At 30.0% G+C, this 18168-nt stretch overlaps 1 protein-coding gene across 2 annotated transcripts in view; it reads left to right on the top strand.

The window, feature by feature from the left end:
• LOC102599529 (probable methyltransferase PMT14) overlaps positions 1–5073 on the top strand; it is an 8126-nt gene extending 3053 nt beyond the window's left edge. For both annotated transcript variants that reach the window (XM_006358518.2, XM_006358519.2), the window contains exons 3-7: positions 193–403; positions 2054–2336; positions 3542–3928; positions 4260–4337; positions 4490–5073. In XM_006358518.2, the coding sequence (XP_006358580.1) occupies positions 193–403; positions 2054–2336; positions 3542–3928; positions 4260–4337; positions 4490–4730 (1200 nt within the window). In that variant the 3' untranslated portion in view covers positions 4731–5073. The remainder of the gene's footprint in view (positions 1–192; positions 404–2053; positions 2337–3541; positions 3929–4259; positions 4338–4489) is intronic.
• The last annotated feature ends 13095 nt before the right edge of the window (positions 5074–18168 follow it).

The raw sequence follows: 18168 nt of genomic DNA, 5'->3' as shown, positions 1-18168 counted from the left end.
ATTGTTTTTTTTTTTTCCCCCCCCCCCCCCCCACACACACACACCTTTTTTTTTTCTTCTTATTTTAATTAAATACATTCTACAGGAAAAAGGCATTAGTGCTTGTAATTTTCCATTAAGTATCATGCGTTTGCATAGTGGTTTGTTTTCTTGGATTCTGACAACTTGTTGCATTCACATCATGTTGATAAGGTTGCTAGCTGGGGTGCTTACTTGCTGAAGAGAAATATTCTGGCAATGTCATTTGCACCTAAGGACAATCATGAAGCACAAGTGCAATTTGCTTTGGAGCGAGGTGTACCTGCTGTTATTGGAGTTCTTGGTTCCATAAGCCTTCCATACCCATCAAGATCATTTGACATGTCTCATTGTTCTCGGTGTCTGATTCCCTGGGCATCAAAAGGTATATCCACAAGCTACAAATTAACAATCTTACCGAATTTTCTGATGTTGGCCATTTTTCGATCTTGTTATCTATTCTATTAAACGGATTTAAGATCTATAGAACCTTTTGGAAACAGTACACTTCAGGAAAAAAAGAAAACAATGGCGACAATATAGGTGCTAATGACTCTGGAAGTATGTTTGACTCCATAATGGGCATTTCTACTCTGATATTGAATATATTATGTCACCTTTAATAGGGACTGCAATTCTTTTCCAACTTAGATAAAATATTATCCAGTCACCAGTGAACATTTGGATATCCTTTTTTTTTAATTACATATTTGAGCTAGTGGCATATCTTTTGACTTACATCATTTTTCTACTTTCCAAAACCTGTTGACTATTTGATTTTATGAGTTCTATTTGAAGGTAGAGTTCTTCATCCATGTGGCATCTTTGTGGTATTTGGTTACTGCTCTGAGTAAGCTTGAGTAGAATAGAATGTTAACTGTCAACCTTGAGATGGAAACAGGCTGAGGGAATTACTAAAGAATTTCATTAAGATTCTGATATCCGGGGAGGGAGAGGGAGGGAGAAGAAATGAACTATGCGTTGATTGCCATAGGGAAGATAAGCCTTTGTCTACTAACTCTATAGTGTCATCATCTTGGTGTATATTAATGGAACTGTTTATTTATTCAAAGGAAATGCCTTAGCCTGCTAAGTTTTTATAAAGAGAGGTTTCATCAAAAATAAAAGAGGTTTTTATAAAGAGATGTTTTGATGTTGCTGCAGTGTTTTGGACGGTATTGTTTGGTGTAATATATTTCATTCTTTGCAGAAATGATGTCAAATCCGTTGGTCCGTATTAATAAATTTGTGGTTTCTATATGCTACAGATAAAGTGCAGAAATGTTATATAACTTCAACCTGCTTTGGTACATAATTGTAAAGGGGGAATTAACCATTTAAGAGGATCGCTGTTGATAAATACTGTACAAGAACCCTTCGGGGTGGCCCAGTAGTTTGGGCTTGGGACTTCCATGTTGGAGGTCTCAAGTTCGAAACCCCTTGCCAGCGAAAGCAAGGGGTTTGCCTTCTGGGTCGAGCTCGTCGCACCGGGCTTGCCTAGTGCGGGTTACCTCTCCTATGTGGTTTGCGAGTTATTGCATAGGAGCGGAGGTTTTACCCTGTGCGCACCCAAAGGATAGCGGCTGCGGGTTTCCCTTGTCAGAAAAAATAAAATAAAAAAAATACTGTACAAGATTTAGTGATAGATAAGAACCTTTCTAAAACTTTTGCACTTCATTAAATGTTTTTCGTGTTGTACTTGCCCTTTGTATTGTTCTTTAAGTGCCATCCGGAGCCTATAGCATACCGAGTACTGGAGATCAATTCGCAAGGAAAAAATTTGACAGAGATTTTGGTTGAGCCTATAGCATAATAGAATTCCATTAAAACAGTAAATTCCTATGTGTAAGAGGAAAGATCCTTTTGAAATCATGTACAATAAATAAAATTAGATGCTGTAAATTAGTTCTTCTCAAGAATAATTGCAAGTAGTGAGACTTTTAGTATATCCTAAGAAAATTAAAATTGTTGGCGATGACTTTTGACTTTAAATGGTGAATTTTCTAGCTTGCTGATAATTGGCTTGTATGTGCAGAGGGCATGTACATGATGGAAGTTGATCGAGTTCTGAGACCTGGTGGATACTGGATTCTGTCTGGTCCTCCACTCAATTGGAAGACCTATCACAGAGTCTGGAACAGGACCAAGGAGAATTGTAGAGCCGAGCAAAGAAGGATTGAAGAGTATGCTGAGCTTCTTTGCTGGGAGAAGAAATACGAAAAAGGTGATGTAGCTATATGGAGGAAAAACATAAATGGAAAATCATGCAGAAGAACATCCGCCAACATATGTCAAACAAAGGATGCTGATAATGTCTGGTGAGTTACTAGAGCCTACTTGTCAAATTACTTTTATTATACTCCAGAGACCAAACTGTGTTTTTGTTGTGAAAGGTACAAGATAATTTGTTGCTTCTGAGTCCAATAATCTTTCTAGTTTTATTGTGGTTTCCTCACAAGAGGTGCAACTCATGCAATGTATAAGTGTTATCAAAAGCAAAATGCACAAAAATGCTCTAAGGTCTGTTGGGCGTGAGCTTTATTGGAAAAAGGTGCAAAGGGAGAAAAAATACAAATATATATTTATGCCAAGGCTAATAATTATAAGCATGAATGACAAATATATGAACAAAGAAATTGATTTTTTTTTTACGATAAAGTGAAATATCAATTGTTGAGTGATTAGTCTTCAGAAGAGGCTCATTGGCAAGGAAAAGTATGCCTTAGAACCTTGATGAGGACTGTAGCGCACATTAACCGAGGTGAATTGCTCAACACATTTGGAGCCTCGCTTCAGGGCTTAAGCGCGCCTTTGCAACACTGATTATTTAGGTATTAACTCAAGCACGTTTTCAATGACCATGCTGCACATACAGTAGTTTGATATAGAGAAAATAGTTGATTTCTGTAGCAACTGGGCAACCCCTTTTATCCTTCTAGCTTGTAGATTTTACAAGACCTGTTTGAAAGTCAGTATATTGATGTCTGTTGAGGTACTGCATAAAAGTAGCCTGTTGATAAACGACCAGCCAGTATAAAAGGTCTTACGATTTTTTATTTGTCTTTCACCAAGCAAATAATCACTTTATCACTATGCTATATATATGTTTTCAAGGGTAAGTGCCTAAGTGATGAAGCCTCCTTATGAACTTTGATGTGACTTTCTGCTTTGACAAAATTTAGGTAATAGTATCCAACCAACAACATTAATGAAGATGTACAATTATCGGTGGGTCTTTTCCTTTCACTTGTTAACTTAAGTGTTATATCAGAGCTAATTAGAGCATAAGATGGAATGCAGGTTGCAAAAAAGAAAAAGGTGAGAGCCACTCATGAGTCATGACAAGTATTGGAGAAAATATTTTATGCCTATCTGTGACTTGGTTTTTCCTGTGTTTCATGACTATAACATTACCTTGGGTCCTTTGGGTTATCACCATAAATATTGAATGCTAGATTGTTAGCCAATTATCCGAGTGTTAATTTGTGTTAATCTTTCCACTTTGTATAAATTGGTGATTCAGGTATAAGAAAATGGATGCATGCATAACCCCCTACCCTGACGTCAAGAATTCTGATGAAGTAGCTGGAGGAGAATTGAAGAAGTTTCCTGCTAGGCTTTTTGCAGTTCCCCCACGTATAGCCAATGAAATGGTTCCTGGGGTAACAGTTGAGTCTTATCAAGAGGATAATAAGCTTTGGAAGAAACACGTCACTTCTTACAAGAGGAGCATTAGCCTACTTGGCACCACTAGATACCACAACATAATGGACATGAATGCCGGACTTGGAGGATTTGCAGCAGCACTAGACTCTCCTAAACTGTGGGTGATGAATGTTGTGCCAACTATTGCTGAAAACACTCTTGGTGTCGTATACGAAAGGGGCTTAATTGGCATATACCATGACTGGTATGTATTGCTAATGGTTTCTTATCAACTACATATTTTTTTGCAAATGGTAAAGCATTTTGCTAGTTTACTTAGTTGGGGATTTCAGCGGGCCTATCCACCTACCCTTGTTTCCAAGAATTCCAGAACCTTCTTCCCTTTATTTACTAAACAGCTATAGCATCTAATGAGAAGATTCAAATGAAACATCCAAGAGCTACTGTTATTTGCATGTTTGAGGAAAATTTAAGGTTTCATATTGGAGATATTATGCATGTTTTGGCAGTTGTCATTCTTCTGTTATTGTTTTCCACGGGTAATAGTCGAGATCTTGAATTTTTTCTCCATTCAGGTGTGAAGGCTTCTCTACATACCCGAGAACGTATGACCTTCTTCATGCTAATCGCTTGTTCACTCTGTACCAGGACAAGTAAGTGTTCTTAAACTCTTTAAAGAATTGGATCTTTGCTCTCATTTTATATATTGAGGGATCTATAGCTATATCTATTAGTCGGATATATTGCACAGAAAAGATTAAAAAAAAGCGATACTGATACTTAAAGCTATATGATTGTGGATTAGGTGTGAATTTGAAGATATTCTCCTAGAAATGGACCGTGTTCTGCGTCCTGAAGGTGCGGTCATTCTTCGAGATGGAGTTGAAGTCTTGAACAAGGTTAGGAAAATCGCCGCGGGCCTGAGATGGGACACTAAATTATTAGATCATGAAGATGGACCCTTGGTGCCTGAGAAAATCTTTGTTGCTGTCAAACAATATGTTGTTGAAGGTGATGAAGAACAAAGCACGCCAAACGTCGATTGATTCGTGCCAATATTTGAGTATATAGAGAAACCTGAGAATTCTGAAGTGGGAAGGTAAGATTTCCAGGCAGAGATATGAAGGTTTTTTCCTCAAATATGGCATACAACAGATAGTGCAAGTTCTCATGTAGAGCAATTTTAGTTATTTTTTCCTTTGATGTGTGATTTTTGGAGACCTTTTTTCTCCAAATAATGAAGCAAAGCAAGAGTTCATTAGAGTGATATGTATGTTTGGGAGCAAATTTAATAGTTGTTTCCACTAGCTACAAAGTTGAATTTTGAACATTTGTAATCCCTAATTTTTTTTTATCTTGGTAATTTAATTTATTTGAACTTTTCTTCTCCTTCGATTTCTGCTGCTTTCCATTGATTCTTGTGTTTTGACTATCGTATTATTTTGTTTTACTGCTCAGTATGCTTTGTTATGTTTTCACTTTTGTTACTTCTTTTTGGACTGTTTTTTCTAAAGTCGAGGTCTATTGGAAACAGTCTCTGTACCTCTGACTCTTAGGTAGGAGTAAGGTGTGCTTATACTTTACTTTCCCCCGATACTATTTTGTAGGACTACACTGGTTATATTGTTATTGTGCTTGATTTCCAACTAAAAAAGTAGTAGTCTTTTCCAAAGAATTGATTCATTCTATTATCCAATTCCAGATGCTTACTAAAAAAAGTAGTTCCAACTTTGTCAATCTTTAGTCTACTAAATTTGGGACCAACCTTGTCGTGGTGATTAGAGAATACGTTTGACTATTCAACTCTAATATGACATGTTTTCTCTTGGTTGTATATTCAATTCTAACATGACACATTTTCTCTTAGTCGTATATTCAATTCTAACATGACACATTTTCTCTTAGTCGTATATTCAATTCTAACATGACACATTTTCTCTTAGTCGTATATTCAATTCTAACATGACACATTTTCTCTTAGTCGTATATTCAATTCTAACATGACACATTTTCTCTTAGTCGTATAGTTAGCGGATTTTCCACTTGAAGAACAAGACTATTCTTATATGTTTATGTACCTGAGTTTAGTCTACTAAAAGATGGACCAACCTCGTTGTAGTGATTAGAAAATTCATGTCATCGTTCACTTCTGACACATGTTTCTCCTGGTCAGTTTAGTCTACTAAAAGATGGACCAGCCTCGTTATAGTGATTAGAAAACACATGCCATCGTTTACTTATGACACATGTTTCTCCTAGTCAAAAGATTAGATGAATTAATTGACTAGAGAGCGAGACTATTCTTATATGTTATCTACTATGTAAAAGTTTATATCCTTTTGAACTAGATTTAATGGAAAAATATGAATTGACATGTAGGATTAGAGAAACACATTTACAATATTAAATTTTCATAGCATAAAAGTGGTTTTGCATTGTAAAATTAATTAAATAGGCATCGCAAAAGAAATGTAGAAAAAAGAGTTAGAATTTGAAAATATTAAGATTTTTGAAATACTAAAAGAAGGTGTTAATATACAATTTGCTATGGAGCGCAATTATGCAAACTATAGTTATAACATACAAATATGATTTTTATGTTTGCTATATGTGAAAGTTGTTTGGGAAAATTGTATGAAACAACAAACTATTAATTCAAATTAAATGTTATACTCATAGTTTATTTTAATTGTAATTCGCAGCAAACATTCCATTTTTTTGCCATCTGATTCGATATACAATTAGCTATTTTCGGTATACAATTAGTCATTTTATACATTTCAGTATAAAATGTGTTTTTGTTTGTATAAAGCGAGATAAAAGTGTATATACAAATACAAATACATATATTTTCGTCCTATACACTTGTAATTATACAAATACATATCTTATTATACAAATTACAATGTATAAATGAATTTATACAAAACTGAATAATTTGTATAAAATAGGATGTTTGTAGCGAATTATACAAATCAAAAGCTCCATAGCAAACATAAAATTTGCTATGGAGCGCAATTATGCAAACTATAGTTATAACATACAAATATGATTTTTATGTTTGCTATATGTGAAAGTTGTTTGGGAAAATTGTATGAAACAACAAACTATTAATTCAAATTAAATGTTATATACAAATATGTTTTTAATGTTTGCTATATGTGAAAATTGCTCTTAAAATATTCTAAAGCGTAGAATTAGTAAATTATATATATTTATGTTTTTTTATAAATAAATATTTGTGATTATATATTATTACAAACTTTTAAATATATAAAAATTTATAAAGATTCATTGGTCCAATAAATCAATAATAGTACTAATTAGCTATTATTTGATAAAATCCTCCCAAATGGTTTGGATATTCTCTTTATGTCGAATATGAGTTTTTTTTTATATATAAAATTTAAAATTATGAGTTTTTTTTTATTATATAAAATATAAACTTATGCAGATTTTATAAACAAACGTTGATTTGAAATCAAGCTCTAAAATATTATGGCCAAATGCCTACTAAAACTTTTGAGTTTGAATTCTAGAAATACAGAACGTTTTGGTTGGGACGCTTTACTACCTTAGTGGCCTACTCGAGCAACAATAACAACAATATATCCAATGAAATTTCCTAATATAGGGCCTGGGAAAAATGATCTATTCAAGCAAAGTTAAATTAGTCGAGTCAATAAATTTCAAATGCTGAGCAATAAAATAATAGAACAACTGGTGATTTTCTTTTTGTGGGAAAATTTGAGTAAAATAAAGCAGTACAACAATAATCACAACTCAAAACTATGTGCTGTTCTATGTGAATGTCACTGTACTTTTGTACCTACCTACCCAACCAACAAACAAAAGATGTAACAGAAATCAATAAATAATCAATTAAAACTATGATTCATCACTATCTTTTTTCTTACCTAAGTATTATTTTGTACATTATGCTAAGATTTAATGTTGGCCAAAAAAGGTTTCATCTTTTCTACTCTAAGTGGTAGACAACCATACAATTTTCCCCATCTAATTATTCCCATATTAGGACATTTGCCTATTTTTTCAATTATGCTATCATTTGAAAAAAGAAAACTTCAATTTCACTAGCTAATAAACCATATAATAAGATGCACAATGAAATTCATCAACTTAGAATGGAAATTTTATTTTGGTAAAGATTTGATCTGAATCTTAATTCAGATTTAAGTTAATTTAGTGAGAATGGTTGTTTTTAGCTCTCAGATTAAAAAATTGTTCTTTATTTTTCAGTAACTGAACAACAAGTGGCTTAAAATTAAAAAAACCATTAGCACCCAAGCTAACCATCTCGATTGTCAGAATGAAACCGATTAATGGATGTCCCAGAAATAAGGCCTCCAACTCTATGTTATAGCCTTCATGCCCTCGATCTGACGGTCCTCATTCTCCTACTTGGCAAGCTGCTACTGTGAACAACAAAGTCAAGGATGCTTCCAGTTGTATCCTCAATATATAACTTGGAGATTCTTTCGATCTACACTTTTGAAGGTGGGAGTGCTTGGTCACTGGAGGTCCTTTTCCTCAACCAATTCGATTGTGTTAGCCCTGAAATCAATGTTTACTATTAGTGACTTTAAGGTTTATCCCCTACATTAAGAGGGGAAAAAACAAGATACGTAAAGTGCACACAAAACTTAAATAAGCTCAAATATATATACATATAATAAAGGCAAACATAAATAAGGTGATGTGGCACCTCTCTATGACCTCTATTTGTATTTATCTTTTTTCTCTTTTTTGGAACTTTTTTCTTATTTTAATTAATTAATGTATTGTCAAAGTAAATTACAACAAAAACTCTTTACATTCTTTTTTTTTATTTGTTTGCCTCACTTCTAATCATAAAATGATAATAGTTTTTTTATATTTAAGTATTTTTTCTTTATTATTTAATTTATTCACAAAGAGTTATTAGTCATGACTTACACATCTTTAATTTTTACTTTTAATATTATTCATAATTCTCATAATTTTTATGTCCATAACTTCCAAACTTAAATTTGTAAGTTTATGATGTCTTATGGTATTCCTCTATTTTGCCTATAAATTCATATTTAGTTTCATAAAGATTCACATTCAAGATTATCTTGTCTCTTCTTCATCATATTTGTTAGTGAATTAACTAACATGTAACAAAAAAAGAAGTACAAGAAGGTAAGATATATTTCATTCTCAAATGTTTATTTTTATTTTTATGTACTTGGACATACTTTCTTAATATTTTATTTATGTATGTATTATCATTCACCAAACAAGTATGATAAAAAAAAACCTTTATAATAATGAACAATGTGTTGTTAGTATGCAATTGTTCTTTCTAATAGTCAGTTTTCGGAATATAATATAGTTTGATTATAATATTTGTTAGATTTCAAGAGATGATTATTATTTAGTATTGTTAGTACTATTGGAAAAATAATATACATATATATTACATATAGTTTAAATTTTTTTCTTTTGATATAATTATTTTTAGTTGGTATATATATTTTATATATTCATATAATTTTTTTTATTCAATTGGTAGCATATGATGAAGAGTTTGACATATGAAACAAAATATGGTGGCAGATCTACTTGCAAGGGAAGATGGTACAAGGAAAAAAATGAAGCATAATTAGATATTATTTTTTATTTTGACTTGTATTAGTAACTTAACTACTTTTGCTAGAATTTTTTAAATTTTGGTTTGTATAAATAATTTAGCTACATTTGTTGTCAATGCATGCGAATCATTTGGTCATTTACTATTCTACTTTTTTTTTGTTATGAAGCACAATTAATATAATTATCTCATTCTATGATGATTAGGAGATTCATTTTTATTATACTTCCAAAAAATTAATTGAAAAATAAAATATGAATTTCATAATACCATTTTTTTACGTATGTAACAATTTATTTTCATCGCTATTCTTCGTTGTTTGATATGTATTTATAATTTTTACGCAGTCATCACCAATTATTATATTTTTTGTTCATTTTTTGTTTTTTCACCCCTTACAAATAAAATCAATGGGTAATTATTTATGCATTTGATGTCTAATAGAATTTTACATTTGAATGATTTATAACTCTTGTCTCTTCATCTTATTTGTAACTTCTAATCTTAAATATTATTCATAACTTTTGTATATATCATTTTTCATAATTCTTATAAATATTTAATTTGTTTTTAAAAAATTATAATAAATAAATGTAATAATAAAAACACAATAAAAAAATCAATTTTTTTTTTACGAAATCATAATTTGTATAGAAAATTAGTATTCCTACAAAAGACAGAGTAAATTAAAACATATAAAATATTTTCAAAAGTAATACAATATATTTTGTTATTTCAAAATATTACCTTTTATTTCATTTACTTCACCATAACGAATATTTTGTTCCACTATATACATATGATAGTTTGCACTTAAAAAGATGTAAAAAGAAATTCTATTTTATATGTTTAAAAAAAGACGAAAAACATATAATATCACAGTTGAATTATCTTATTTATCCAACACTAACCTAAATATAAATATTACGCATTATAATCTTATAAATATTTCATATAGCTGCGCGAAGCGCATATCATTTAAGTAATTCTATATAATGCAACAAATCCTCATTTATGTTTGGGGTACCTTATAATTAAATAGATCATAAATGGTTGAAGCCAAACAGAGAAACACCGTCATGTGTTATCCTAGACAATAATGTGTAAATTTGTTTTTTTTTAAAAAAAAAAACCTCCCCCCACCCCCCCACAACCCCCTCCCCAACACACACACCTTTTCTTTTGTATGCATTATTAAGTGAAGACACCAATAAGAGTAAAAATGTGTCCTTTCATGACTCATCTCACATGTTACTAATACTGTCTGTATTTCACTCTTTTGGACCCTTACTCAAAATACCATAACAATCTTGGTTAGAGGTATTCGTGGTTCGATTTGAATTGATTTTCTTAAATAAAAATTGAACTAATTAAATTGATTTTTAATTTTTGTCGATTAATTAAATTTGATCAGCTTTTTTGGTTCCAATACAAAATCAAAGTTTATACTTTCTCTATTTTAATTTCCATAACATATTTTTTAGTCCGTCTAAAAAAGACATATTTTCTTATTTATCAATATTTAAACAATATCAATATTTTATTCATGTTGAATCTCACTTATTTGACAAAAAGTTCACTAAGTTTTAATCTACTATTTAAGAATTCATTTATTTTAAGGATAGTTTTGAAGTTGGTTTGACTGGGAGAATGGATTGAGTGATCTTATTGTAAATTATTACGACAATCTGTTCTAGACACAACAAGGTCCATTTGAAGCGCAATTTTACAGTTGATTGAAGAGATCAAACATGCTGTTTTTAGCATGCACCCGGATAAAGGGTATATATGCTCTAGTTTTTGGACGGCAGGGGCACCAATGTCCCAAAAGTATGACGAAGGGTATTTGCATACCATTTACGATAATTCGGGGGATATATTTGTCTTTTTCCCATTAATAAAAAATATATCTAGTCAAACTATATCACATAAATTAAGAAAAAAAGGGAACAACCCTAAATAGGGTCCATTAACCATTTTTTGTCATATATTTTATATATAAATAATCATTGTTAATATCTTAAAATTTCACGTATACAAATTTAAAATTTTATATTTTTAATTACAAAAACTAAAAGGTAACTATTTATGAATTTTACCCTCCTGGGTAATGAATACGACTGAACAACACCGAACCAAACCAATAAACCCTACACAAATTGCTCTTTTCTATTTGTTGGTAATCTTGGATCCTACAAGTATTTAATTTACAAACGTACACCGACAATATTGGAATATTTTATGTAGTGATGGAGTCAGAATTTCGATATGAAAAAATAAAATTACGTAGAAGGCAAAGAGTGTCAAAGAGGTGTTGATTTACACCCCTCAAATATATGTGGCTCCGTCACTGAGTGTAATTTAACTATATTATATCAAGTTAGGGAGTAATTAATCAAACACGAAAAAAATAAATTCAAATTAACTAAATAAATAACATAAAATAAATTAAAATGAAAGAAGTATATATACAGTATCATGATTACATAGAACAATTGAATTTGCACTTAATATATTATTTATATCAAATCAATAAATGCGAGATATTATACATGTTCGATAAGTTTGCACATAGTACAGTGTATATTATATCGGTTAGTTGTTGATAAGATATTTGAAATGTTTTTGATGAAAGTGATGGACCAAATATAAAGTTCTATAAAAATGTTGACAAAGATTTAAATCTTTTAAATAGTGGGGCTTCCACTACTGAATCCTGACAATAGAGAAATTAATATCATTTTGAAAATAACATTTGGTGTGTTTTTGGAAGATGGATAAAATTGTGTTTGTTTAAAAAGGAATAAAAAAATAACATTTTGAAATGTGTAGCGATAACTCGAGCATATATATTCTTTATACTAACGGACATACACATCTATCATCTCCCTCTCTTTCTTAATCCTCTCAATACATGTTTGCATGCCCCAAATTTTAAAACTAAATCTTGATAATTAGAAGTATAAAAAGAGGTAAAAAAAAATTTTATTATTATTATTCTAATGTATCTTGGTTTTACGTCTCATTCATGTATCTGAGATAGAGTTCACATTTCTCTAAACTTTTTCAAATTACGCCAAGCTTATATCCGCACTAAACTTCATATTACAACAATGATTTGATTTTCAATGTCTATTGGGTTTTTGCAACTGTTTGTGAATTGGGAGATTTGTAAATTAATATATGAATATAAATGTGAGATGTATCTCGGTAGTTTGTTTGAAATTAATAGATACATGTATCTCGGTCGTTTTATTGAAATTGATGAATGATTATAAAGTAAAAAATTTGTATTCGCACTAAACTTCACATCACTGACACACATGATGCTACTGTAGGAACTCGAAACTTTCAGATATAAAGGAAGGAAATAATAATGAAGAAGATGAAGTTAACAATTACAAAATTACTTGGATTTATGATTTCGTTATTTTAGGAAAACTTGTTAGAGTTGATATTCAAGAATCCTTGTACTTCCGTTGGATTGTTAATTAGTCATCAATTAATTCTTTAATTAAGGAAATAAGTTACACACCCTTTAATTCAAATTGATAATTTATCTATCTCGCCTTTAAAATCCGTTGAATATATGTATCTCACCACTAATGATATATTTATCTCAAGGCCAAAATATGGTATAAAAAGTAATATTACAAACTATCGTAAATTCTAATAATTAGGATCTAAAATAGTAAAATTTACGTAGTTTGCCTATATAAAGAAATTCGTAAGTCTCCTTAAACTCATATTTTCGATTCCAATATGATACCTATTGTGAGGAAATTAAAAGGAAATATACTCCAATCTATAATTACTTGATCAACTCAATTTATTTGATTAATTGAGCTCGTTAAGATAATGAAGAAAAAACGCGCCCAATTAATTTGCTTTTTTTATTATGTTATCTCTAATAACAATTTAATTGATTTTCAAGACGATAAATCAACTTTAACCACTGATTAATCAGAGTGACTATACATCTTATTCAAATCCAGAAAATGGTTAATTATATATATTATATTTTATTTTATTATTTCTATTAAGATTAATGGTGACACCAAACTTATTATATCATTGTCACAAACCCCTTTTTGCAGAAAACTTTCCAGCATTATAATTGTCTTAAAAGTACAATTATTACTTGAATGCCATTAATTAACTGAGAAAACCATGTGCTATTCTTTTCAATAATGGGTTAACCCTTCTGGCATACATATATATAATTATCGGTGTTTTCAAAGGTGTTTTTTTAGGACGATTTTTAGAATGGACCATACTATAAATTTTTTGGGATGCAAGTAAAAAATGTAGATTTATAAAAGGCAAGCTAGTAGACATTCAGAATGTGAAATTTTATTTTTATTATTTTAAAAATATAATGCTAGTAGATGTAGAAATCAATAATGAGATGGATAATAACTTCATTTAAAGATTATCTCAGCTAATTAATTTTGTGTTATTATCTTTTTTAAATAATAGTATATTTTTAAAAAAAATTATATTATTGATGATTAATTTGAATTTATTCGCAAATTATTGAAGAATTTTCTTTTGTTTATTTTTTAGTTGTAAGAAAATTATAAAAATTAAAGATACTCTTTAAATCTATAAAACTTCTGCTCCATCTACTAAACATCTCATCTCACAGTTCCACCCCTTAAAACATGATTAGACACCAATTATAGAAGATATTTATCTTTCGTGACTCATTTAATTTGATAATTAATCTCTGACTGAATTGACAGATTTTTAACATATTATTAAATAAATTTTTTTTCAAATTTTATCCTTTATATTATTTTATTTTATTTAACCCTCCCCTAGGAGCTCCCACCCCTTTTTGCTCCATTGGTGACTCGAACTCGCAACCTTCAGATTGAAAGTGAGGGGTACTTACCATCCGAGCAACTCCCTCTCGTCTCCTTTATATTAAGTGTGTATTCCTCAAATAATTTTTAAATTAGACCTAAGATGGTATATCTATTTATATGGATATCATGGTAGAATACTCATATTAATCTATTTATTAAGATGTGCGTAAAGTTCAAAAATAGACAAATAAAAAGAAGAGAGAATTTCATAAATAGTAAACATAATAGAAATAATAAGGCTCAACAAGTATAGTTTCGATAGTTGTGCTCCATAGCTATAGTTTTGTTTGCTTTGGAGGTTGCAGTTGTATATTTCTGTCAGTTTGTATATTTTACTTGCGAATATACAAATAGGGTAAGTATATATAAATTTTGTATTTATACATATAAGATCTTTTCAGAACTTCGTTTGTATATTTCGCTTGTCAATATACAAACATTAGTAATTTATTATGAATTTTTTTATAAATCGTATACAATGGCTAGCATAAGCATATACAAAATTCTAGATTTATACGATAAGGAACCGAATTATACGAATTCTGAATTTATACAAATCAATGAATTATACAAATCAGACTAAAAACAATTAGCAAGATTGGACAAAACTATAGTTGTGAATTAAAATTTCCCTAAATAATAGCTATAATATTTAATATGTGAACAATTTTCTCTAAAAAGAATACGGGGAGTAATTCAATCGAGTATTACTATATAAATTTTCGAGGTATATGAGTTAAATTAATAGAGATAGTTAGGAAAATATAAATATTTCAACAAGATATATATTTTTGCCCTTGTTCTTGGAAAAAACATAAATTTGCAGTTTCTCTCCAACAACAAAAATATACTACTTATGTTATTGCTCAAAAATACTTTTAAATTCCAATTAAACACTTCAAATCTCTGGAAAAAAATGTTTTTGGCTAGAAAAAGATTGACTTTCTAAAAGCTTGATCAAACACGCGAAAATATTAATTTCAAGTCAAAGAACGCATGCATTGGATTAGTGAATGATCAATTAGTTTTCAATTATTGTAATGAGTTTAATCCCTATCTAATTCCTATGTACCAAAAAACTTTAACGTGGCCACTTATTGATCATACACACAGATCACAATAATTAACACGAAATTAGTTATTAACCAAGTAATAATCACTAGATAAGGATTAAATAGATGTTTAGACGTAAATAAAATAATCCATAATTATAGTACTCCATGTTAATTAGCAAACTAGGTAGATTTGAGAGTGATTATTATTTAAATATTGGATAGAATTATTTGACAAAATCCTTGAAAATGATTGAGTTGCTTTGAATTTGTTTTAAGTGACAAGATGAGATTAAAGATAAGGTGACAGAGATTTAAATGTGGGCTTCCACTACCACTTTAAATTAAAAAATAAAATAAAATGTATCACTGGGATAAAATCGTTGAACTCTGAATTTAAATTTTACGAATTTAATTTTATGATTTTTAACATTGAATTTGTTGTATATATAAAATTAAGGGTTTATATCTATTATTCATTATAATTTTAACAACTTTTAATACATAAATTTACGCATTGCGTCAAAATTTAAGAATTCAATTGAATCTGTACTATAATGTTTACTAAAAAAATAATACAGGAGATTTGTATATAACAATTAAAAAATATTATAAAAAAGAAAGACAAATTGTCGGTAGAATATTTCCAAAATTTGGTTCTTGAATATGAATTTTATTTCACACACAAAACAAAGAAAAGGCAAAGGTAATTGAAAGCTCAATGATGGTCCTTGTAGTTCTTTTGTTTTAACGTACTTAATAGAAGAAGTAATTGTTCATTTATTCGTATGTATCTAGTGTGATTCGTATCTATTATATATTTGGAATATCAGATACATAGGACAATGACGAGAGAGATGTGAGAGAGGCTAGAGAGATTTGTTATATATCCCAGCTATATGTAAATCCACTTGGATACAATGTATCTAGAACAAATTGCACATAATTTTAACTCCATATATCCCAAAATACATGTATCTGAACGTATCTAGACACATCAAAATCTGGTAAAATAATAATATTACAAATTAAAATTAATCTAAGTAATTACACCTAAACTGATGAAGTTTATGTAAATTTCCTTGATATAAAGATTTATAATTTAAAGTGCGCTCTCTGTTATATCTTATTCTAAATAACGATATACTATTTACTAGTGTTTAGTATTTAAGGCTTAATATATAGACCGTTCTTTGAATTTATATGTAAATTCATTGAGACACTTGAATTAAGATTTTTTTTTGAATTTAACAATTAAAAACATAATAACATATTTCTATTAGACACAATTCATGTACTGTATATGGTAGGATAATAATAACAAAGACTATGCTTCCAAAAATTGTCAGCCTATAATTAAAAGTTCCCCAAAAAGAATAGTGTTTAGTTTCACAAAAAAGGAAATGATTTTGTGGGAAAAAGACATTTTGAAAAAACTTATGATGGACATTGGGGCACGTAGTATCTATAGGGACACAACTTATTTGGTGAGACCAGATAAATTTACGTATTGATTAAAGTTTAGTTTTGTAACATTTACGTCTTGTGATTTTTCTCCATATTTTATCCGTTTAATTTGTCACCTTTCTATGTTTTTTACTCTCTCTCCCTCTCAACTCTTGGTCAAGTTTGAAATTTGTGTGTTTATGTGATAGTGATGCATACACAATACTCAAGTCAACTCAATTTACGTGATAATATTTTACTTTTCAAAATTTTATTCAACTAATTTACGTAATACTTTCGACTTCTCAGAATTTAATTCAATAAATCTTTAACATTAAAGATATTATATTAAGTAGTTTTTTTATGTTAACGATGAAAATATTAAGCACATTTTAATAAATTGATCAAAATTCATATAATTTTAATCATGACAAATAAAATATATCACATAAATTAAAACAGAGAAAAAAAGTCTGAATAAAATTTCATGTAGTACAAGATTCAAAATGAAAAATCAAAACAATAATACAAGAATCTTCTAAGCTTAAAGAATTTAATTAGTAGTTCATCAATTATTTAAAAAAAAATTAAAATGGACATCAAATTTGGTGGTTGTTGGGAATCGTTTTGTTGTTAGTTAAGTTTACATACAACAATATTTATCACTGGAGTGTTGAGATGAATTCATTGAGGCATTGTAAGGAAGGATGTGTAGGTACTCAATTGGTTGGTTTGAGGTTGGAGATGTGAAACCCTTAGGGGGTAATGAGATTTGGTAAGAAGGGCATGCGATACAAGTATCTCAAGTAATTCGACGATTCAGATACTACTCTACCCTTACTTTAGCCAGTCTTTCCTAGTTGATCACCCGGGGACGAGTGATTGGTAAATTAATATCTATTGTAACGACCTGATTTCCATCGCTATGGAAAAGCCAATGGAGAAAGAATTGGGGCCAAAAACTTTTTCGAAGTAACTTGGATTTTCCCAACCTAATCCAGATTTAGACGAAATCGGAGTCATTAAGTTGTAGGGAAATATGGTAACAATCGGGTGAATCATTTATGATTTTGATTACATGAGTAGTTAGATAACTCGTTAAGGAATCCGTACGACTTTATGGAATTGAATTCGGGCGAGTAGAGCTCCCGGAATCGATCTTAGCGTAAAGGGTATTTACTGAGCGTCATGGGTTAGAGGTGTGTTGTGAAATGAGAATTTTGAATTCTTGAAATAACTCTCTATCTCGAGAATGCTGCTTTGGCGCTGGGTTTTGCCGCTTTGGTGGGGCCGCTGTGACGGGTTCGACACGAATTAAAGTCGTTAATAAACCCCTAAACGACCTCATTATGCACTTTTTGACTTTTAGAGCTAAGGAACACCCTTAGGCGACTCCTACTCATTTTTCACCATTCTTGAGGCTAAAGGTAAGCTTTTCACTCCCCAAATTCATTTTTCGATCCGTAGAACGTAATAGAAT

This window comes from Solanum tuberosum, unplaced genomic scaffold, assembly GCF_000226075.1.
Source record: "Solanum tuberosum cultivar DM 1-3 516 R44 unplaced genomic scaffold, SolTub_3.0 scf00274, whole genome shotgun sequence".
Taxonomy (NCBI): Eukaryota; Viridiplantae; Streptophyta; class Magnoliopsida; order Solanales; family Solanaceae; genus Solanum; species Solanum tuberosum.
Note: the sequence above shows the minus strand (reverse complement) of the source record. Positions and strands in the feature narration are given on the sequence as shown.